This window comes from Convolutriloba macropyga, unplaced genomic scaffold (genome assembly GCF_964194025.1).
Source record: "Convolutriloba macropyga unplaced genomic scaffold, txConMacr16.3 SCAFFOLD_3247, whole genome shotgun sequence".
NCBI classification, from domain to species: domain Eukaryota; kingdom Metazoa; phylum Xenacoelomorpha; order Acoela; family Convolutidae; genus Convolutriloba; species Convolutriloba macropyga.
The window spans coordinates 1-24728 of NW_027450164.1; the positions used below are offsets into that span (position 1 = coordinate 1).

The 24728-nt window shown below is 40.1% G+C and overlaps 3 protein-coding genes across 5 annotated transcripts; 1 reads left to right on the top strand and 2 right to left on the bottom strand.

The window, feature by feature from the left end:
- Nucleotides 1-5696: 5696 nt before the first annotated feature.
- LOC142355672 (uncharacterized) lies at nucleotides 5697-13542 on the top strand. 3 transcript variants are annotated; one of them, XM_075407754.1, is made up of 3 exons: nucleotides 5697-5961; nucleotides 9338-9709; nucleotides 13260-13542. In XM_075407754.1, exons 1-3 carry the CDS (start codon nucleotides 5868-5870, stop codon nucleotides 13445-13447), a joined length of 654 nt encoding a protein of 217 aa, XP_075263869.1. In that variant the 5' UTR covers nucleotides 5697-5867; the 3' UTR covers nucleotides 13448-13542. The 3 variants fall into 3 exon arrangements, with proteins under 3 accessions (XP_075263869.1, XP_075263870.1, XP_075263871.1); XM_075407755.1 differs by having other exon boundaries at nucleotides 13275-13542; XM_075407756.1 differs by lacking the exon at nucleotides 5697-5961 and adding an exon at nucleotides 7990-8220.
- Nucleotides 13543-17091: 3549 nt separating this feature from the next.
- Nucleotides 17092-18673, bottom strand: LOC142355673 (uncharacterized). The gene is made up of 3 exons (XM_075407757.1): nucleotides 18116-18673; nucleotides 17378-18008; nucleotides 17092-17330 (listed from the first exon to the last, which is right to left on the bottom strand). The coding sequence occupies exons 1-3, from the start codon at nucleotides 18671-18673 to the stop codon at nucleotides 17092-17094; spliced, it is 1428 nt and encodes a 475-aa protein (XP_075263872.1).
- Nucleotides 18674-20001: 1328 nt separating this feature from the next.
- Nucleotides 20002-23163, bottom strand: LOC142355674 (uncharacterized). The gene has a single exon (XM_075407758.1). The coding sequence runs from the start codon at nucleotides 23161-23163 to the stop codon at nucleotides 20002-20004; it is 3162 nt and encodes a 1053-aa protein (XP_075263873.1).
- Between the last annotated feature and the right edge of the window lie 1565 nt (nucleotides 23164-24728).

Genomic DNA, 24728 nt, shown 5'->3' on the forward strand with positions numbered 1-24728 from the left:
ACCAGCGAAGGAATAAAACTGGACCCGGGCAATAAAACATGACCGGGCTTTCTGATAATTGATGGCAAATTGCCTTCTAACGTTTAACATCAAGGACCCTCCCCCCTCCCCCCCCCCCAACCAAACCACGTCGCTCCGCGCAAACGTTACCGTAACTCCGTTACCCCCCACCCCCCACGTACACCCCACTCTATCAGTTCTAATCAGATTTGAGCAATCAGATACGTTTCGCCTTTGGGGGGGTCTGGTGTGTTGTTGGTCGGAGGTCGGAGGTGCTACTGCTGACGAAGGTGGACGTGGGCCGACCTCGTCTGGCCTGGAATGTCGGGTGGACACACCTGGAACGCTGCTGTCGTGTTCGTCAGCGTGTCCACGTGTAGCAAACGATAATATAACGCGTTGTTTCAATGAATGCGAATGGGGAAAAGAAGCAGCGCGGAAAGTTGAATTAATTAAGCAGCGCGTGACTAGGTCCAAACTATAGCAATTAGTGAATGATAGCTCAAACAATTCAGAATTAATGCAGAATTAGATCAATGCAGAATCATCAATGCAGAATTAGATCGACTACTTGCTAATGATGCTGCGGGCGATTCAGTTCTGGTGCTCTGGTTAATTTTATCTTCTAGTCTATGCTGCTGCTCATGTTGTGTCATCAGTACTGTTTATGTCATCTTGAAGCATTGGCTTTGTTAAATCTTCACCTCTATCAATTTCACACAGATCGAAAAGATATAAAGAGTTAGGCTACTTATTTCTGCGCGCGAAGTAGGCTTACCTAGTTCTCTCAAACTAACGAAGACGATAAACTTCTATCATTACAGTGGCAATATAATAAAGCAACGGATTCAGCGGTCACCGAATTCACTCACTCACTCACTCACTCACTCACTCACTCACTCACACACACACACACACACACACACGACACACACACACACACCACACACACACACCACACACACACACCACACACACACACGCCACACACACACACACACACACACACACACACACACACACACACACACACACGCACACACGCACACATGCACACATGCACACATGCACACATGCACACATGCACACATGCACACACACACGCACACACACACACACACCCGTACGCAAACACACACACGCACACACACACAGATACACACACACGTAAACACAAACGCACACACACATAGGCAATAATAATAATAATAATAGTATTAATAATAATAAAAATAATACTAATAATAATAATAATAATAATAATAATAATAATAATAATAATAATAATAATAATAATAATAATAATAATAATAATAATAATAATAATAAATATGAACCAAACTTACAACACTGGAGCTGTTTCCCGCATTATTGTTATCAAACTGCTGACCGATATCATCCAATGGTTCCATAGCACGTGGTTGATATACTATAACCTGACGACTTTCATTGTTGTATGCCAATTCTTCGTCGGCCGCCGGGTCTTGAACCATTACAACTTTTCGACTGCTTTGCGACATAATGATAATTGATGGAAGTCAGATGTTCAACTGGCTTTGACTTTTGCTTTTGAAATAGAAACGAACAACAAGGCTCTGAAATAGATCAAAGATCAACATAGTAATTAAATTTGTTCTGTAATGAATCGACTATACCAGCGAAGGAATAAAACTGGACCCGGGCAATAAAACATGACCGGGCTTTCTGATAATTGATGGCAAATTGCCTTCTAACGTTTAACATCAAGGACCCTCCCCCCTCCCCCCCCCCCCCCCCAACCAAACCACGTCGCTCCGCGCAAACGTTACCGTAACTCCGTTACCCCCCCCCCCCACTCGCCACGTACACCCCACTCTATCAGTTCTAATCAGATTTGAGCAATCAGATACGTTTCGCCTTTGGGGGGGTCTGGTGTGTTGTTGGTCGGAGGTCGGAGGTGCTACTGCTGACGAAGGTGGACGTGGGCCGACCTCGTCTGGCCTGGAATGTCGGGTGGACACACCTGGAACGCTGCTGTCGTGTTCGTCAGCGTGTCCACGTGTAGCAAACGATAATATAACGCGTTGTTTCAATGAATGCGAATGGGGAAAAGAAGCAGCGCGGAAAGTTGAATTAATTAAGCAGCGCGTGACTAGGTCAAACTATAGCAATTAGTGAATGATAGCTCAAACAATTCAGAATTAATGCAGAATTAGATCAATGCAGAATCATCAATGCAGAATTAGATCGACTACTTGCTAATGATGCTGCGGGCGATTCAGTTCTGGTGCTCTGGTTAATTTTATCTTCTAGTCTATGCTGCTGCTCATGTTGTGTCATCAGTACTGTTTATGTCATCTTGAAGCATTGGCTTTGTTAAATCTTCACAGCGATCAATTTCACACAGATCAAGGTCAGAAGCTGATTTGTTTGTGAGCCAGCGTCCCAGCCATTCGATTCCTTCAGTAGGCAACAAAATACCGCCGAAATTGGGCAGAGCTCTTTCGTCGACATGTTCTTGCTGCTGAATCTTTTTCAGTTTATCAAATGGTTCTTTCAGCTTCTCTGCCAGAAGTTTCACTTGCTTCGTTGTCAATTCTTCGCAGCTTTTTAAACCGCTCTCCAGTGACTCAAAATTCTGAATTCCCTTCATTACTTCGTGAACAGCGTCATCACTCAACTTGCTGTCCTTCAAAAATGACTCAACTTCGTGCATTAAAATAGTCAATTCCTTGTTTTGTTTAACCTGTGTAGGAGAATCCACTTTCTGTAGAACCCTCTTTATGTTGTCAATTTCGGCTGATGATAATTGGGATTTAATTTCCGGTGTACTGCATGCCTCAACAAGCTCTTCGTAACCTTTGTCGAAATATTTCACAAGGTGAGACGCCAGCAATTTTTCGCGAGCTACACAGCTGCTGTCTAACTTGCTCAAGAAGAGTTCCCGCTCCTCTTGAAGGTCTTTGAATATCGACGCCAATGCAATTTTCAGTGCCTTTACGTTTTTAGGAGATAAATCTTCACATTTTGCCAGATCATCCAAAGATTCCCAGTGGAGGACATATGACATTATCCACTCGATGGCATCCTGTTCAATGTTGGAAATCTCCTCGACAATGACTTGAATCTCATCCAGCCAGCATCTGGGTTCACTGCATACTCGTAGTGCGTTAGAAAGTTCATCTACGGGAACTGAATTGTGATTCGGGGCCAGGCAGAGCTCTTCACTGGTGTCAGGAACTCCGCTCTCATCCGAAGGAAGGGATTCGTTAGTGTCTCCCATTAGCATAAACTGCTGGGATAACTTTGGACCAATATTGTACATGTGACAGAATTCTTGTACATTGACACTTAATACTGGAAGGAAATTTGGTAAGCTGTTGTAAAGCTTTGAAACGACAATTCATTTTGCTGGGTACTTGACAATCTATTTGTATAAATATCGGCAATTTGCACAAAGGTGTAATTCATGAATGGAGGTATCATAAGAGGGTCTGAATTTCTGGGTCGGCCACGCTTTGGTTGTGGAAAGCATAGTTTAACCTCATCTGAGTTCTCTTCAAACAGTGCAGGGTAACATAAAGGGTAACACATAAACAGTGCAGGGTAACACATGTATTTTCCGTTCCGTCATCCTTCATAAAGCAGTAGACTAAGTGAGTTAAGTGAGTTGTCGTAACATAGACGAAGTAATACACAAAGTAAACAAAGTAAAAACAAGTATAAATAAACAAATAACTAAAACAAGGTAACAGTCAAACTCAAACTCAAACTACATCCGCCAAAAACTGTTCACAGACCCTATCTCCAACGACCTTCCAACATTGTCCCTTTCGCTTGATGTTCCATTGTCACTTGATGTTTCCTGAATAACCGTCCTTCGAGTTCTGACCGTGATACTACTGGATTCCGATGACATTTCAACATTCTGGTGCTGTCTAGTAACGTGGCTTTTGATGCTATACGGGTAAATTGATGTGAAATTACATAACTTACACTTAAGCTTCTCCGCGCTCTCATGGATTCGTCTCATGTGGCGGTCAATCATGTACTTAGCATCCGACTCGTAGTCGCATTGGTCACATAAAAACACCTTCTTCTTACGTTACTATTTCTGGTCACCCTCTTTCGCTTCATGATCAACTTTTCTGATGCTGATGGTACTACCCTTATAACATTTACAGTCCCGTGGCAATCTTTCGTCTTCGTATCTACAATCGCAAGCAACAAATCGACTTCTTCGCACGCCTGTATAACTGTTTCGTGGAAAACAAAATCAAACACAATATCACTGGCCATTTCACTTGGGTTTCACGAAGAACAAATTCAGGAAAACAAAGGGATCAAAAACAAAGCAACAATCAAATCTGAAATACACAACATATGAGTCTACCATTGAGTCTACTATTCAGACACTGGAAAAGATAAACGGAAACACACTGATGAACACTGGGATTGACACCCCACGGGCGAAGCCCGATGCTTGCACTACTACTTCTACCTTCTACTTCTACACAACTAATTCTGACTCGCACAACGACCTCCGACCTCCGCCTCCGACCTCCGCCTCCGACCTCCGCTACCGACCTCCGCTACCGACCTCCGCTACCGACCTCCGCTACCGACCTCCGCTACCGACCTCCACCGACCTCCGCTACCGACCTCCACCGACCTCCGCTACCGCCAAACGTTTTTTGGTATTACGAGAGCACATAGAGACCATTTTTACATCGCCGACCTCCGCCGACCTCCGACCTCCGCTACCGACCTCCACCGACCTCCGCTACCGACCTCCACCGACCTCCGCTACCGCCAAACGTTTTTTGGTATTACGAGAGCACATAGAGACCATTTTTACATCGCCGACCTCCGCCGACCTCCGACCTCCGCTACCGACCTCCGCTACCGACCTCCACCGACCTCCGCTACCGACCTCCACCGACCTCCGCTACCGCCAAACGTTTTTTGGTATTACGAGAGCACATAGAGACCACTTTTACATCGCCGACCTCCGCCGACCTCCGACCTCCGCTACCGACCTCCGCTACCGACCTCCGCCTCCGACCTCCGCTACCGACCTCCACCGACCTCCGCCTCCGACCTCCGCTACCGACATCCGACCTCCGCCTCCGACCTCCGCCACCGATCTCCGACCTCCGCCGATGCACCAATATATGGTTTAGATGAACGCACCAATATGGTTTAGTTGAACGCACCAATATGGTTTAGTTAGAGCTAGAATGGCTGTTCAGGGTATCGCCATCTTAAAAATTTTATGCATGACACCAGTTATTCGAAATTTTCAAAATTTGCTATGTTGGTTGTATGTACAGTCTGATGATGTGAAACATTCTGTGCAGTGTTCACCAATAATGTAAATTAGGCTGCGAAGAAAAGAGACAGACTGGGATGTTTCTTAATCGACTCTGGGCAGACTGGCAGAAGTATTTACACTGCTATTTGACTGGTTCAGTAATGGTTACAATTGAGAGTCAATGGTACAGCGCTGAAACTCACTGTGAGCAAGGTCCGGGTCCCACTTTAGCGCGTTTGGCCATGCCTCGCGGGCCATGGCCATGCCTCAGCGGCCCGTGGGACTTGATATTACACTATCACAACCGAACAAATTATCACGACCGAAATTCAATTTCAAAATGGGGGCTTTTTTCCGTGGGGGTTTATTTCCTAGACCCAATGAATAAGTATAGCTCTTCAGGTGTTTATGACGGCAACTTGGTTTGTGCTTCATCTGCTGAAGTTGAGATTTACGATTGCGGAACAGCTGCAGTTACGGGAATGCAGGAAAACAGCAATAATAATTCCCAGTGTCAGTGCGACTCTTCTCCTCTCCCCTTGCCCCCCCTCCATCCTACGCACCCCCAATTCTGATGCGAGACGTGATGGTGCAGGGGGAGTGTGTTCAAACTGGATTCTGTTACTGTTCCGATCCCAATGACTATGGAGTTATGCTTATTAGCAAAGGTTGGTACTTAAGATCTTAATTTGTCTTTTACCCCCTCACTCGTGCACCATTTTACCCCCACTGGAAGCCCAATGCAGCCCAAAAAGATGTAAGAGTTTTGAGCTGCATTTTCCTAAAAAATCCTCCCATTGCAGCCCCACTCTTACGTCATTTTGGGCGGAAAAATTTACCCCGGGGAGATACACTCTAAAACTCTCTCGTGTGAAATCACATGGTTTTTTTTGTGTGATGCAAATTAACACGATTTTTCATGTGAAAGAATGTACGAGGAAAATTTGCAATATTTATAGAAATTATAGAAAATTTGTATCGTCCCAGTTTCCTTTAGAACACACAAATCTGTTCTTGAATGATAATTTCATGTTACATTGGGCTTTTTCCATTGATTGGAACCAATGATATTACGTAAAAACAAAAAAGTGGGCCACACAAATTCATGTCGCATAAAACTTGTTTGCAACGCTCATTTTAAGTAACTGACAACTCCACATCGTAATTTGAGTAGCTTGAGAGTTTGTTTTGCGCAAACACGAATTTTCATGTGATCTCGCACGAGTGAGTTTAAGAGTGTAAATGATTCTTTTCGTTGTAGCTGATACTCATATGGTCTTCATTATTATAAGAAAACTAACATGCTTTGCTTAGACTTGCTTCAAAAATTTTATGAGCTCCCGGACTTGAGTCTCAGAGCATTTCAGTACTGTAACATTGTATTCCAATTGTATATCTTCGGCGCAGTACTGTATAAGTGTATCCTAAGAGTTTCTTCCTACTCATGATTTGCAGTATACGTCCCATAGATAGGTTTTTTCTGAAAATGGACTGTACATCCTTGGTTTTGATTCTCATGATGTTCATAGTAAACTCATGAAAAAATATGTAAATTTCGAAAAATTTGAAATTTTGGGTGATGCACATTTTGATCATCACGATGATTTTACTATCTTAAAACATTGAAAATGGCGTTTTATCATTAAAAAAGTACCCGCCAAAAACAGAAAAGACACGCCAAGTGACAGGAACCTGCCAAATTCGACAGATATTGCAGATTTTTATGATTTTATTTCAGATTGTAATGGATTTTTGTTTGAATGTCTTAGTATCAGCTCCGAAAACAGACTAAGATCCGGACCGGCGATATACAAATTGAATACAATGTTACAGTAATGAAAAAGAACAGACCACATATGATTACCAATTTCAATTGGGCCAATTTGCTTGTAAAATTTTGAAGATGGTGCTTTGACAACAGTTGCGTGTAATATGACCCAACCAAAAAGAATTCAATGAAAAAGAAGGAAGCCTCGCTCTGAAGAAGGCGGGGAAGCCTTGCTCCAGTTGACAACAGTTGTGTGAAATTTGATCCAACCAAAACAAGTTCAATGACAAAGAAGGAAGCCTCGCTTCATTTGTAATGGGGGCTCGCTCCATTTGTACTGGGGGGAGGTATTTGTACTGGAAACGAACCTTCCCCCATCAGTCAACCCCCCCCCCCCAAACTTGTGCCCCCAATTATTACGTTTTTCTTTTTTAACAAGCTCATCTGGTGTGTTATCTGTCGCCTGAAACGGCCCAGAGGTTGGCAGCATGGGACACTACTACGTTGGGAAAGGCCTTCGTCCGCATAATGGTATAATTATCATGATTGGGGAGGGGGCTATAGGTTATCTGACCATTAAACTGGGGGGGGGGCTATAATGGGAAAGGCCCGAATATAGATTGAGTGGTATTCGTCTTATTTCATCGCAATCGTACTTATCTGATTTTCTTTGCTTGAGTGATATACTAAACTTTTGGCGGGCAGGCGACTCGACACTCGTCTCGTTTTAGTTTTGGATGACAATGTTACTTGTTTACTAAAAGTGTTCAAAAGTGTTTCTGTCAATTAAAAGTTTTCACGTTTGAAATCAAGTTTCAACAAACTTCACTCTGTGGTTTGATTTGTGATTTAAACTTAAAGCAAGCCAAGTTCTTCTTACGCCATTGATTCTGTCTTCAGTGCTTGTTGTTTGTTTGTTTCTGATGTTGCCAACATTTTGCTGAACCACGTGGATGCGGATGTGCAACGCTGGACATGAATGTGTACCTTTTCCCTGAACGCTGAACTACGAGACCTTTTCCCAGATGGCAGGTGTTCATGAAAGCCATGCAATCGGTGGTTTCAGATGGCAGGCACGAGACCAGATATTTTAACTAGCTATGCAGAGAGAGAAAGAGAGATGTAAAGATCAGAATTCAAAGTTGCAAAAGGGCAAAAAGTAAACAACTACAATTACTAATGAAATCGTGTAATATATTCACTTACTCAACAATAATCTTAATGAATTAATTTTTGAGTTTCCTAGAGAGTTTTTAAGGGACGTTTCTTTAAGTTTTAGATTAAAGGCAAACGAGGTGTTTTTCATGCCGATAAGACGAAAATAGCCTGAAAACCATGCTGTTCAGATCAAAAATCAGAATTAGATCATTATGTACAGGCTAAGTTCATAAAAATATCAGAATAATGATCATTATATACAGGCTAAGTTCATAAAAAAACAGACTTATGTTCATTATGTACAGGCTATGTTCATAATTTTACTCTGAATTTTACCATGAAATGTCTATTAGTTGCCATGATCAGAACTCTTGGCATAGTAAAACATAGAACAAAACTAGTATGATTCAGTACTGATTTTTTATGAGACTCAGGTCCAGGCTCTAAAGAGGAAACAGATAGAGCTTATCTTTGAAAACATTGTCTTAGACGGAAAAGGCATTGATCTATGACATACTGGCTTCTCTAATAAGTACACATTGAAAAAAAAAGAATTTTTTTGGTCAGAGAAGTTTACGAGTTACTGTATTGTGTTTTCAAAAAACAAACTAGGAAATTGTCCTGAATTTATCTTTAAAGATTTCAGTAACTGGAGTCTGAACAGATCTCATCATTTTAATTCTACACGAAAAATTAGTTATGGCTTCAGCTGCCTCGTGTCATGAAAAAGGTAAATTACAGGGACAACAACGGATTTATTTCTTAAAAAATTCGCCCTTTAAATTTTTTGTGCTAAATACTCAAATGGCACCAAAGTAGTTTAAGAAACTCTGGCAAAAGAATCAACGCCATCCGCCCCCCCCCCAAAAAAAAAACGGGTAAAATGGGGGTGAATTGATTGCTTGTTTGCGGTGGTCTTTCAAAATATATCACCACAAAAGTAAAATTAATTGACCATATTCAAAGCTAAACAAAGTAAGATATTTGCGATTAAAAAGTTATTACCGCTAGTTATAGCAATTAGAGCGATGATCTAATCTATTTTATCTATCATTCCATGCTCCGAGGAGATAAATTAGCTATGATACAACACCGATGGAGAAGAAAGATCATTTCAGGAACCTCACCAATGGCGGCTGCTCCACAGTCTTTAGGATTACCCAACAACCCAACAACCCCTACAGATCCAGTGTTCACGAAATCAACCGGATCTCAATACGCACCTCAAACACCCTTGTCGAGCCAGCCTCCTAACCTTTCAAACTCATGTGCCAGCGGAGCACCATTCGTCAAAAACGGTGCCCAGCAGTGTCTCTGGCATATCAAAATAACTCCGGGCTCTCCGAAAAGGAACAAGTACAAGTCGAAGTTCAAATGGGGACCTGCAATGGTTAGAAACACAAAACCCGCTTGGAGGTCAGGAATGAGAGACAACCCTAGAGGTCAAAGACATGACCTGTACAATATCAGTGCAAAACATACTCCGAAAAGTAAGATTACATCTTACAAAAACTGCAATTTAAAAACTAAGCAATATTTATTCCTCTCCCAGGAGCGTCATACGGATCAGATCCTGTGTCGTTGTGTCGACGCTGAAAAAACTAAAAATTACAAGGATTGCGATTTTTACCTCTGAATTCAGTCAATGTGCTTTGAAAAAATCACCACAATAACTCAGCGCTAAAATTTACTCACAGCAAATTTAGCCTTATTCTCATCGCCAAATAAACGATGAAAAATACCTCACCATTATGACGAATTGAATAGATTAATCCCATCAAGTGTTCAATTCACATTCTTAATGAAGTTAAAATATGTCAGTTAAACTTAAAAACAGGATCTATTCTGTTTTGCCCCCCCCCCCACCTTAGTGAGCTTATAATTTTTACGCACCCTCCCCCGGCGCACGTGCTATTGTTATACATATAAACGTGCTATAAAACAACATATCATTTTTTATGAAGGAGGGGGTAAAATCACTGGGGGGACAGCATAGATCCGAAAAAAACATATAATTTTAACTCCAACTTTTGCCTCGCTTCAATCATAAAAAGAACTTGAAAAATAGGAAGCGCTTTCTGAAATCTCACCATATTTTAATAACACCTGAGTTTTGCTTTAGAAATGATTCAATCTTAGCATATTTATAGGGTAAAAAATGAAATTTCAGGTTAAAAACTGTTACCTGCTCATTTACGACCTCAATCAGAAAATATTTCGCTGCAATCAGAAAATATCTCAGTGAATTCTGTTACATAGTAATTAGAAACAATGTAGCAATTGGGTTGATTGTGAATAACGAAGTTCAGAACATAAAGTTTATCTCAAAAACTTTCTGAGATAAGAAAAGATGAGACTGAGACTTGTTAGAGGGTTGAGAGAGAACGACCTAATGTTAATTGTTCATAAGATAAGCTTGACCTGGCTTGATAAGAAGCTCTACTTGTTCAACGTATACTTGGCTAGAGAAATGAAGCTTCGAGGAACAAGGACGAACGTGAGAACGGGTTATAAGAGATCCCCAAGTTCGAGAGCTTCATACCAGTTGGTGTAATGGTTAGCTCACTAAGCTTGCAAGTTAATATCAAGTACTTGTCCATTTTCACATTAGTTGCGCCTGCTTATATCCCCTAATAATTCTGAAATGAAAAAATGATATTGTATCATGGTAACTTAGCCATAAAGTCTCAACTGCACTCAGTTGAAGATTGTAGCAATTATAATAATCCAGAAGTCATATTTATTACGAGTGTTTTTCTGGATCGATTTTACCTAAGCTTTCTGATTTTTTGCCTTCAAAAACGTTTTAATTAGGTGAAAATTGTAGAATACTTAGTCACTAAACTGTTTCATTTAGCGCTACACAAGTCTATAAGTGTACACCCGTACCTAACTCTAAGTCGAATTCAGTGCTATGTCAGAGTCTAATTCAGGTCACATTTTGCACTGAATTTGTCTGATTCAGAGCTGATTCAGTGATTCATTCTGAACTATCTTCTGATTCAGAAGAATACAGAACATTTTCTGAGTTTTGCTCTGATCCAGAGAAACACAGAAATCACTCCACAGTTGGTTCTCAAGTCCGTCTGAATCAGTAATAAGTCTTGAAATTTATCTGAAATTGTTCTGAATTAGTACTGATTGTCACTGAACCTTAGCTACGGGCAATTTACTGAAAGCTGCAGAGAAGACATAAACTGATGTGAGGCTCAGTACTTTTTGATAATTTGGACACCCATCGCTCCTCCCAATTGTCCACTCCCTGACCATTTCTCCACTACTAACAGTCTCTACGCTTAAGCCCCTTTATACTCGGAATCCGCCTACGCCCTTCTTCCTCACCTCATCCAGCCCTCCCAAAACCAACAATGCTTTCTTCCTGGGCCGAGCATTTTACCCCCAAAATCGAGAAAATGTGAAAATAGGATTTTTACACCGTTAGTTCTCCGCTAAATAAGGGTGGAAAGAGTGTAAATTAAGAATAATACGTGGAAAAAAGGTGAAATTTCTCATTTTTACACTTTATGATTACATTCTTATTACTTTTTATTAAACTTTTTTACACTTTAAAATTACACTTTTCCCATCCTTATTAAGCGGAGGACTAATGGTGTGAATATCTTATTTTTACACTCATTGCACCCTTTTTCTTATTTTTCCCAAAAATTTTGTCTTCCCTCAATTTCCATCTCCTCTATGCTCAACCTATCCGTCTCAGAGCCCAAGCTAACTACTATTGTAGCTAGTTTCTTGACAGATGCTAGGGGGCAATTCATCGTTGGTCGGTTATATTTTTGGTTGTTGTTACCGATGCTTGTTTGGAACTAAGTGTACGCTTCGTGTATTAGAAAAATTGCAAGCATCAATTTTTGAGAAAAGAAACTGCTGTTCATCCAGTTCCTCCTCACTTTCTTTAAAATCAACCAAAAATCCTGTTTTTTTGCTTGCTGTGCCCACAAACTAGACCAATTAGAAGCCTCAAAAATAAAGATTTTTAATTGCTCTTGAACGAAGTTCATAGCAATTATTGTAAACATGTGTGTCTTTTTTATGCAAAATTTTTGCTTGAACGTTTTTTTTTCAAGTGTCTTTTACGCCCTTCACTTTTTGCATTTCGCGTGATCTAAAAATCTCCTTTAATCACAATTTCAAGCAGCTGAACTCAATTGGCGGCAATTTAATACTAAAAGTCAAAAGAAAAGTGCGACGAAACAGGTGCCATTTTTCACTTTATATCTTAATAGCGGTATATGTTCCTCTAATGTGGTTATTTGAAGCCCAATATTGAACTTCTTAGTCCCAATTAGACCCCCCCCACCCGAATGAAGCAGGCTGCTATTGATTAGAGCTCCCATTAGTCGTTCGACAGCAATTCTTCCCATGTTTAGTTGGTTATATTTACGATAATTTAACTTTTCCCCCAGAAAAACCCAGAAAAATGTTAAAATATATTTTAGCCCAAGAATTTTGCATTTTTTTACTTCGCGTATGTTAGGCCAAAGTTAAGGTAATGCTGACTATAATTTTACATTTACTTAAGTTTACGTACACTTTAACTGAGTTATGGAAACTTAACTTAACTTTTTCGATATGTAAGTGACTGGTGTGGCAGTAAAGAAAACGTGGCAGAGAAAACAGAGGTCCAAGTCGAAAGGGGCCATTTTGTTAAATGTTCCGGTGAATGCGGACAAAAAAGGCAATTCTTACGAATTTCATACGCTAAAAGATTCGCGTGCTTTACGGGAAAATACATATTTTGAACGCTATGCACCTCAAACTTAACAATACTCTCTGTGAGCAGTAAGAAAAACAGCTTTCAAAATTTTTTTAAATACGCAGAAACGTATTTGGGATCTTTTTTGCCACCTCCTGTTCCCTGTGCAACCCCCCCCCCCCACCCCAATATCCATATCTCCCTCACCTGCTTTTTGGTTTCCAACACCTTGGGACAAGTTCTATAACATTACATAATTTGCACCATAAAGGGCGCGGGTATAAAATATGGGAGGGGTTGGCAACAAGGATTTCATATTTGTTTAGTGAGACTGGGTTTAGAGAGCAAGCCAGCCATCTGGCAAGAGTGGGACACAACTGCTCCCAGAAGTATCATGGTCCCTTGTCCATGTCCACAGTCGCCCTATGCCAGACCCTTGTCAGCTACATCCACTGGGTCATCAGTAGGACTGTCATTCTGTGTATGTCCGGATGGATCACACTGCAATTGCTGAACTGACCAAACTGAGTAAAAAAGAAAAAAATTAAAAATTAATTGACTGTAATGAAAAAAAACAAAGCTTGTTTAATAAAAAAAAGTTGATGTTAACAAAGGAGAGAGAGTTACATATCAAAGGTTTACCAAACTATAATATTTGAGTTTTCGACTTCCAACTTAGTTTCAAAGCCAAAAACTAATGTTCTCCTATTCTAACACCTCTATACACATGTAACAATTGAGCAAATTCTGTTAATTGCATTCAAATCAAGAAAGACCAGAGCAAGATTTGAAAAAAGAAAAATGCGTGCGTTCAAAAAATAAGTTGAGCGAAATAAAAATGGTATTTATTTCCTATAAGTTTTGAACAACTTAAGTCTTCAATAGAATTATAGAAATCAAGAGAAAAAATTGTGCAGACTAAATATTTTGTATTAATTAATTCTTAAAATTGTTTTTTTAAAAAAACGTTCCAATAAAAAATCTACTTAATGGTCGACCATAACGTTCATCCAAACAACAAAAAAAAGGTGGTGGTATTATCATGTACATTCCGAAATTATTAAAACCTCGTCTCCGCAATGATCTCAACTGCTTTCCGGATACAAATTTTAAAAGTTTATGGGTTGAGTTGAGCATACAAAAAAAGAAATGCGTTTTGAATTTATCATACTGTCCTGAAAAAAAACTTTTAAAGATGTTTTTGGAAAAATTGGTCCTAGGAATTGATCTTGATATGGCTGAAGGAAAATCTGTCAAACTGGCTGGAGACTACAACTTAAACTATTTTGCAAAGCGCGACAGAAGTCTGCTGCAATCTGTAATTTCTCCATATGATCTTAAACCAACGAATAATAATACAGCTACAAGAATGACTAACTCTTCTTCAACACTTATCGATTATATCATAACTGACGATTACAAAAAGGCATAGTAGCGGATACAAATTTGAAAACTGATCATTTTGCAACAATCGCTGTTCTTAAAACTGTGATGCTAAAATCAAAAACAACAAAGAAAGAATTTTTCGATGAAAAACTATTCAGCCATAGCATTCCAAAGCTTTATTGAAAATTCAGACTGGAGAAACTTTTACGGTGCAGTGACAGGAGATATGATGTTATTAGAATTTCCAAGAATTATTGAAACAGCATCAGCACTACATACTCCAATTGAAGCCTGTTATAATAGAATAGATAAACAAAAAATCTTGCTTCAAGAAAAATGGCAATGTGAGGAAACAAAAAGACAGTTTTCAAGAATTAGCGATGATGAAACTAAAAACGATTTAATTCGTCAAAAAGAAAAACAACTTCTTTCGTGTTTTAGGGATTTAAACAGTGAAAAAGCCAGATGGAAATTCATTCAAGATCTTCGTAATAAAGAAAAGACTCAAGCAAGAATTCGATCTTTATTAAACAGTTTTCGTGATAAGATAACAAAGCCCATGGAAATCGCAAATCCTCCAAATTACAGCTTTTCGACTCTAGGAGCATTTTTTGGCTTGCAACAAACAAACAACATTCCTCCTAAAATTGCTCCGAGAAAGTGTTAAAATTTCCGATATTTAACAACCAAGGAAACAAATGTGCTCATAGATCCATTGAATACAAGTAAACCAGTTGGTCCTTCAAAAATACCAGCTTGGGCAATAAAAGATGCTAAAGCATAGCTATCGGAACCAATATGTTATCTCATTAATCGATTCATTACAGTAGGAAAATTTCCAGAAGATCTTAAAAAAGCTTGTGTGACTCCACTTTTCAAAAAAAGGAATCCCGAAGACCCCCTCAATTATAGACCTATTTCTGTCACTTCTGCTTTGTCAAAAATTTTTCAAAAGACGTTGAGTTCACTAATCACAAGTTTTCCAGAAAGGGAGCAATTATTGTCTGCTAGTCAATTTGGTTATAGAAAACAAACTTCAACAATTAATGCTATCCTGAAATCGACAGAACAAATAAGATTAGAACTCAACAAAAAAAATGTTACAGGGGCGTTTTTGAATCTTTCAAAGGCTTTTGATTGTATAAACCACAAAATACTGTTACGGGAACTTGAAAATATAGGTTTTGACGAACATGCTACTAATTTAAAAGAGAAATATTTGAGCAAAAGTACGGAGAAAGTTGTTCTGAGCTCCACAAAGTACTATTTTAGGACCTCTATTATTTAACATTTACGTCAACGATTTAGCAAATATTGTAGACAAGGATTGCACGGTTGTCCAGTACGCAGCCGACACTTTTCTTTTTATATCCGGCACTGATGAAATATCGGCAAAAACAAAACTTGAACATAACATCTCAAAAATTATTGATTTTTTGCAAAGTCCCAGTTAGTAGTGAACAAAGAAAAAACAGAATATATTGTGTTCAGCACCAGGAATTGGTTAACAAATACTGTTCTGAATGTCGACAATAAAAGAATAGCAGAATCAAATAGTGTGAAGTATCTTGGCGTAATTATTGACAGCAAACTAAAATTGATGGAGAAGTGAAAAAGATTCTTCAGAGAATGGCTTGTAGAATGAAAGTTTTGAATACACTAAGTAAAAAGTTACCAGAGAAAACGAAAGTCTTATTACTTAATGCAATAGTAATAAGTCATCAACATTATTCCGCTCTAATTCTGATAGGGTTGCAAAAGTCATTACTCACAACTTTAGAAAAACAATTGAATTGGAGAATAAAATCCATTTTTAATAGGAGAAAATACGATCGGTCTACAGATCTCAAACTTCGCAAAAAAGTACTACCAGTTTCTTTTCTCTTGAAATATTGTTGCTCAAAATCTTTTATTCGCTTACTCAGCAACGATCTTCAAGCATATAAAATTGAACCTCTCTCTACCATGAGAATAAAACAACATGACAGTTCAAAAAAAGTAACGTTCGATATAAGAAAGAACAATAAGTTACTAACTGATTCTTTTATTGCACAAGCAATTCCAATTTATAATAGTCTGCCTTCTAATATTAGACTGAAAACAACATCGAAAGCTTCCTTAAAAAAAAGAACTGAAAGAATATTTTTGGAAAGAATTTTTGAAGGACCCAAAAGTAACTGATATAAAAGATGACATTGAGAGCATTAGATTTTAATTTTATTTTTTAATCTTCACGATGTACATATAAAATTGTGAGAACATTTATTTTATCCTCGCATTTTAGGCCATTTTTAACAATGTAATGTCAAATTTTTAGTTAAGTAATTTAATGATTTTGAATCCATGTTCATTTCAATATTTTTGATTACTAGTGAAGCTCTGCTTCAACGCTTTTTTTTGCTTATGTATAGCTTTTTGAATCCAAACGGAAACAAACTTGTGGATGTGAAAGTTACAATTCTTGTGTCTTTGTTAAAGCACGTGGTAATTCTAGGTTACAATTTTGTTGAGACCTTGAAAGTTCTTTTGACCTTGAACATTTCCCGGCCTCCTTGAACTCGTTCAATTGTGACATCTAGGGCTTCCTTTGTTGTTATCTTGCGAGTACAGTTGAGGGTACAAAGAAGATGATTTTGCTGAAAGTGAAAACTTGGTTTTTGTGAAAATCGTCAGAAATGTTATCAATTTCATATAAAACTGATTTGGTACATACTGTCGAAGCTGTGATCAAACCAATTGAGAATCTTCGGGTTTTTCTCAAAGTTTAATCATTTAATCTGCTCCACGATCTTCTGATTCTTCTCGATGAAGGGGTATGAGGCGACTGACTGGTCTGATGTAAACTCCAGTTTGTGTTTTCACTTGAACAACACGAACAATCTTGTCATTACCGTCGAAAGTCTGAATTATACGAGCAAGCGGCCAACACATTGGGGGAGTGTTGTCATCTTTGATGATCACAATGTCGCCACTGCTGGTTGTACGTTTTCTGTCCTCCATTTGTTCCGCTGCTGCAATGAAGATAAGTATTCGACACTCCATTTCTTCCAGAACTGACGAATCATTTTGTCTATATTTCTCCAATATCGTGACAAGGTGTTGTTCTTTGGTGAAGATGGCTCGGGTATTGCTGTGATGGGTCTTCCGATGATGAAATGTCCAGGGGTTAAAGCTAGGGGATCGTTGATGTCGGTTGATGGCGCAGTTAAAGGGCGAGAATTGAGGATGACCTCAATTTGGGTCAGGAGAGTTGTGAAAGCACTGGTTGATAACTTTGTCGATCTAAATGTTCTGTAGAGATGGCGCTTCATAGACTTAACAGCTGCTTCCCACAGTCCTCCAAAATGTGGCGTCCTTGGTGGTATTGTAAACCAATCTATGTGATTTTGGCTTGCAAAATTGTTAATAAGCTCCTTGAACTCTTCATCTCGAAGAAGTCGTCTGAATTCGAGTTCTCCTCGGGCTCCAATGAAGGTTGTCGAATTGTCACTGTAGATTGCTTGGGGAGTACCGCGTCTTCCGGTGAATCTCTTGACGGTATCGAGGCAATCTTCTTTGGTTAGATTTTCCACTGGCTCTAAGTGTATCGCCTTTGTGGTGAAACAAATGAATATAGCTGCGTATGATTTTTGCAGTTTCTGTGAAGAATCTTTGGTGTAAAACGGTCCACAATAGTCCATCCCAGTGAACTGGAAGGAAAAAAAGATTCAAATATCCTTTCTACTGGCAGATCTCCCATTAATGGCTGGCGTATGCGAGCGTCAAATCGTATGCAGGGTTTACAGTTGTGAATAACTTTCTTAACACTGGCGATTCCTCCAGGAATCCAAACTGTTTGTCGGAGGGCAAAAAGGGTCATCTGGGGTCCACTGTGAAGGTTTCTCAAATGACTTTCTCGGATGAGTAACTCTGCTAGTGGAGATGTTTTTGGAGTTATTATGGGGAATTTTTTGTCCACGCTATACGGCGAATTTGCAAGACGACCACCAACGCGGATGACGTTGTTGTCTTCGTCAAAGAATGGGGAGAGGCTGAGTAGATGACTGTTGTTCTTGATACGCTTGCTGGATGATTCAACTGGTAGGTTTGAAGTTGAATCTTCTGGTGTTGTTGATCCTTTTATATACTTGAATTCCGGCAGAAAGATTTGTTGCATGATGCTGTAAAGGGCTATTCTGGCTGAACGGAGATCCGATGGTGAAAGTTGATGACACACACCAATTTGTCTTTTTGCTGTGATGTGTTGCTTCTTCTTCTTAACTGTTGACAGAATGCTTGTTGGCGGCGATGAAACACTTGCTGATAAATCCGTCTGTAGCTCATAAACAGATTCGTTCTGTGATTGTTGTTCCATTGATTTGTATTGTTTTTGTTGCGTTTCATTTAGACGTTGCTTATTGGAGTGCGGATATTGTTTATTCGGCTTACGAAAGCTGTGCAACTCAGGACGATCGTCTGGTGTTGAAAAAAATTGCTGAATTGTTGAACCAAGTCTGTCGGTGTTGACTGGATTTCATTAGTTGTTTGCTGAAGTCCGTTCAAACGTTCCGTAGATTTCTCTTCCTTTGGCTCTGCGTGCTTGACAGAGAGAGGGGGCTGCGGGCACAAATCTGCTTCTTGACTGCGGTGATGAATGTTTGGCTGTAGGGATTGGTCTTCATGGCTGCTCTGAAGAAGGGGCTGTGGTTGTTGGGAATGGTCCTCATCAAAGTGATTAGCTGAGTTTCGATAGCAGATATTCTGCAGATGAGGTGCGTCCTGATTGTTGCTGGGGTTTTCCTGCTGGTTGGTTACAAACAATTTTTCTGTGAAATTGCTCAAAGTTTGGTCTCGGGGTTTCATCGTGTGTTGTAGATGCTGATGATCTTGATCGTTGTCAGAAGACTTTAGTTGAGTGTTCCCGTGCTGCTCCTTGTCGGAAACTGCTCTTGGGTTTGGTTTTTGATACGTATTCGAATTATCAGTTGCAGGTTGCGACTGGCTGTAATTGTTGCTTGACCTTCTCCTTATTCTTGCTTTCTTCCTTTTTCTCGTTGAGTGAAGAGTTTGACGTAAGCGAAGACTCTTACAAGTCGAAACATTGATGACTGTCTGCTGATAGGATCTAAAATCCTGTTGTCTTGCTGCTGATGCTGCATTACTAGAGATAGTTGGGCTGATGAGTTTACTTCGGCTAAAGCGTCAGTAGAGGCGTTAGAGAGAGGTGTAACATCCAATGAAGGCCAAAACTGCTCGTCTTGACGCAACCAATTGGGTCCTTTCCACCAAAGTTGGTGATTAAGAAGTTTGTCGGCTGAAATTTCTCTTGATGCGCAATTGGCTGGATTGTCTTCGGTTGCTACAAACCTCCAATTTTCTGATGGAATGATGCTCTGAATCTTGGCAACTCGGTTAGCAACGAAAGTCTTCCACTTCCTAGGGATATCTTTAATCCAGGCCAGGGTCACTTGTGAATCGGTCCAAGCAAAGACTTTGGGGTTGGGAAAACGGCTGTCGTTGATGGCTTCTTTCACTGCTTGAGACAATTGTGCTCCAAGAAGCGCTGCACAGAGTTCTAAACGAGGAAAGCATAAAGTTTTGATTGGGGCAACGCGTGTTTTGGCTGTTAGCATTTGTGTGTGCACTCGGTCGTCCATTTGCTCTCGCACGTAGACAACTGCGGCATAGGCTGTGGTTGAGGCGTCACAAAACACATGAAGCTCGAAGGATGACGAAAAAGTGCTGCAAAAACTCGAGTTCGATCTTCTCCAGTTCTTTGAGTTGATGTCGAAATCTTCCGTATTGTTCCAGGATGTTTAACGATAGGGTTTCGTCCCAGGTCAATTTGTCCATCCAAAGAATTTGCAAGAAGGATTTCAATTGAATTGTTGTTGGTGACAACCATCCGAGCGGGTCGAACAACTTTTTGACTTCCGATAATATTTTCCTCTTTGTGTTTGGAAAATCTTTGTCCAGGCAAACTGTGAAAGTGAAATGATCTGGAACAGGGCTCCACTTTATTCCAAGGGTTTTGACTGTGTAGTCGTTGCTGTTGATGATCATTTCGTCTGAAGTATCGCGAAAACTGGAAGGCAATCGCTCAACAAGTGACGAAACAGTTGATGTCCCTTTTCGTATATCAAAACAAGGTGTTTTCAGTGTTGCGATGATTTCGTCCTGCAATTGAGTGGCGGGCTCAACATCTGAGGCTCCTGTTAGCAAATCGTCCACATACATGTCGTTATTGATTGCAAGGCGGAGGTTGCTGTTGGTGCAACTGTCTGCTAAGGCTTTGAGGGGTCTAATTGAGTGGTACGAAGATGATGCTATTCCATATGTCACTCTTGTCATTCTGTATGTTTTCAGTTCTGTGTCATTTGGATTTTTCCACAGAACCCTGTGAAAATCCTTGTCTTCATCGTCAAGTTGCACTTGTCGGTACATCTTGGCAATGTCGGCAGATAGTGCTACCTGATGAAACAGAAAACGAATCAGAATTCCAAACAGATCCTTTTGAAGTTGCGGTCCAACCATCAGAAGGTCGTTTAAAGATACTCCGCTGGCTGATTTAGCTGAGGCATCGAATACGACTCTTAGTTTAGTTGTGCTGCTGGCGTCTTTGATGACACAATGATGTGGAAAGTAGAAACAGCTTAGAGCAGGCATATGAATTTTATTTCTGGGAACTTCTTCCATGTGTCCAAGTTGAATGAATTCCTGAATGAACTGACTATATCTGTGGTATATGTCTGGTTGTTTCTCCAGTCGGAAGATGAGGCTCCTTAGTCTTCGTTTCGCTTGATGGTACGAGTCATCCAGGGGTTTGGCGTCTTCTTTGGAAGGGAGTTTCACAACAAATCTTCCATCTGAGTTGCGTCGGGTGGTACTTTTGAAGTGATCTTCGCATTTCTGTTCTTCTGATGTCCACTGTGTTGCTGTCGGAATTTCTTCAATCTCCCAGAATCGCTGTAAATTGTCTGGTTCAGAACAAATGAAGAAAGACTGAAGTTGAGTACTCTTCTTTTCAAGTTGGCTCTCACGTCCAATCACGAGCCAACCAAAACAAGATAGGCGGTCGGTAATTGGTTTTTGAGGCTCCTTGATTCTGTTGTCTCCTATCATCAACTCTTCATAGTGTCCTGCTCCAATTATCAAGTATACGGTTGATGGCTGATTGAAGTTTGGGTCCGCAGGATTGATGTCCTGAAGTTTTTTCCCACTGCTGACATTCACATGATGCGAAGGCAGATTGCTGGTCAATTTTGCTAAGACGGTTGCTCTGATACTGATGAAGTCTTCATCTTTCGTTTTCAGAATCAAATTTACTGATCCTTTGCTGTTGTTGACTTCTTGAACTCCCAGTCCAAAAACTCGTCCGTCGGCTTTCTCTTTTCTCAATCCAAGGCGTTGTACTGCATCTTCCGTGCTTTGGGATCCTGAGTCTAGAATGGCTCTGATATCTGTTGTTTTTCCGTTGTTATCAACTGAAACGATTGCGGTGGGAAGAAACACTTCTTCTTCTTCTTCATTTTGAGACTGTGCTGCGGCTGTAAATTTTTCTTTGCTTTTGTTGACTGTTCTCGATGCTTGATTGCTTGCTTCTTGTGGTGACGTGCTGCTAGTTGTCACTGTTGGCGCTGTTGAATTTGTCCTCGAGTTGTTATTGGCTTCCAAATGCAAAAGACTGTTGTGCTTTCGTTTGCATTTCTTACAAGTTGATCCGTTGCATTGTTCATTTCGATGTCCAGGGCGTAGGCAGTTGAAGCAAAGTCCCTTTGTCTTGATCAACTGAGCTCGGTCCTGTACTGAAAGTGCTTTGAAACTTTGGCATTGATAAATTTTGTGGTTTTCGTCGCAACATTCACACGTTGTAGTCGCTGATGTGGCTATATGTGAATGGAATCTTCGAAGTTGTGGGCTGCTTGTGGGCTTCTTGTCGATGGCTGATGCTGACTGCTGTGTGGCTGCTTCAAGGGCGCGTGTGCTTTCTTCCATGAAGTCTTTCATATCATGATAGCGTTGGGGACTTCTTCCTGGTGATGAAAGTTCCCAACATTTTCTCGTTTCGGCGGGCAATTTCTCTGCTATGAGGTACACGAAAAAGATGTCCTGATCGTCCACGGGCTGTCCAAGGTTGCTGAGTGCTAATCTGTGTTCCTCGACTGTCTCCATGAGTTCTCGAAGTGCCTTTGGGTTTTCATTTGTTACCGATTTCTGTGAAACTATTGCGTGAACATGGGCTCGTAAGATCAGACGTTTGTTGTCGTATCTGTTCCTCAGGATGTCGCATGCTGTACTGAAGTTTGCGTCTGTGATCTGGATAGAGGTCAAAAGCTTTGCGGCATCTCCTTTCACTGATTTTTTTAGATACTGCAACTTTTGACTGTCTGTTATCTGGCTGTTGCTTGTCACTGCTCCATTGAATTGGTCGATGAAGGACGTCCAATCCTTGTAGTCTCCACAAAAGGTCGGCAATTCCAGCTTGGGCAGTTTCACATTGGTGGTGGCCGGTCCAGTTGCCAATCGTGGTGTTGAACTTCTGGCTAGGGTTCTTTTGTACATGACAAAGCGGTTGATTAAGTCAACATGTTGTCCTATCTTGTCGTCGTAATCTTCTGATTCTTCGATTTCTTCGTCGAGTCTGTCGGTGTCATCGATCAGGTTTTGCAGTTTCTGATTCATGTCTGACAGGTACAACTGTTTCTTTGTCAACAATGTCGAGATTTGTTCCAGTTGTATGAGCTCCTCTTCGCTGACATTTTGTCCAGGTCTATCTGTAATTGTTTTGGCTTCGTTGTTTAATCTGGTTGCAACGGTGCCGTGGGCTGTTCTTGACTTTTTCAATCTCTCGAGGTTTTCTGTCATTGTTGAGGACTTTTATTTGGCGCTTTGTTGTTTGTCTGTGGCTTGGGTGACTAATTAGTTGCTTTTTCTTTGCTGTCTCGTTGCCTTTGCTGTGTTGGTCTTTGCTGTATTGGTCTTTGCTGTGTCTTTGTCTTTGCTGTGTCCATATGCTTCAGGCCGAAACGGGATGCTGACGGATGGAGATCTTCTGAATATTTTTAAACTGAACTGAGTTTTTAATGAAGCTCTCACTTTGAAAACGAGATATCTAACGATGAGTACCAAGTTGTTATTTACGATTTATCGTTTTTGAACAAGGAACCAACAATTTGTATCACATCAACACAGAAGAACTTGAAAATTTCAGATCATTATTCCCCTATAGATTTTGAAATCATCTACCAATGCCATATTTTTATGCAATCTCAATTTTCATTGCCAAAAGGAATTGATCCGCTTCATTTTTTTCACCACTGTTACAGCAGAACAGAAAATTAAACGGGATGTTTTGTCAAATATACAGAAAAACTAACTTCAAAAGGGTTAGAAAAGAGATATCGCTATCCACTGAGGGTGTTTCTAAAAGCAGTCATCTTAAAAAAACCGAGTCTGATAAGAACGAAATTTAGAAGAGCACAAGAAGAATATAGTCACAAGATACACTATTTGGAGGCCGCTTGGTCGAACTCGCAGAAAAATCATCAAATTTTGTAATTAAAAAAATAGCTAAATCATTGGAAAATTGCGAAAACCTAAGTATCTTAGAATATTAAAGCGAATCGTTCTCTCCCAGCTTGTGTATTCCAACAGACTTGTGGAAACCTGGACAAGTCAAGACGATGAAAAGATGTTTTTTGGCTCAATTGCATCAGAAGTGACGAATAATGTGTTCGAAATTCCTGCCGCGCCTTGAAAACATGTTTAATGCAATATCTAAGTTGAGTTCAGGTTAAAATTATATTAAGAAGGAGTAATGAGATTTGGATTTTAACAAAAGTAGGGGAAATGATTGGATTCCTACTGTTGTAATCTTGCAGAAGCTCTCAATCACTGTTCAGGAGCCAAAAACAGAGAATTTTTTAAAGAGAAATATATTATTAGACACAAGTTATATTTTTATCCTAACGAAAGGCGTTTTTCAGGGGTACTGGAAGGATCGGTTTACGGTCTTGGCTGTCTATTGTGTCTATAAGTGGCCTTCCCTCGGCTGCTTTCGTTTCAGTAGCGCCATTGTTCGCTGAGATCTATACATAAACCGATAAATGTCGGAACAATTTTCAGGGGCTGTAGCCTAGATCCATTTTTCTTCATATGTGCAAAAAACCTTTCCCCGACGGGAGTCGAACCGCTGACCTAGCCACCCGCGACTGCAAGCACTTCCAACTGCGTCATCATAACCCAATTCTTGATGTGCTTCAACCAATTTGTATTAGCAACAAATATTTGCATTAAAAAAAGACACACACGTTTACAATATTTGCTATGAACTTCATTCAAGAGTAATTAATAACAGCAAGTTATTGGAACTTCAAGAGGATCCCAAAAGGCTCACTGCTTAGAGGGGGGTACAAATTACTCTTTTAGAT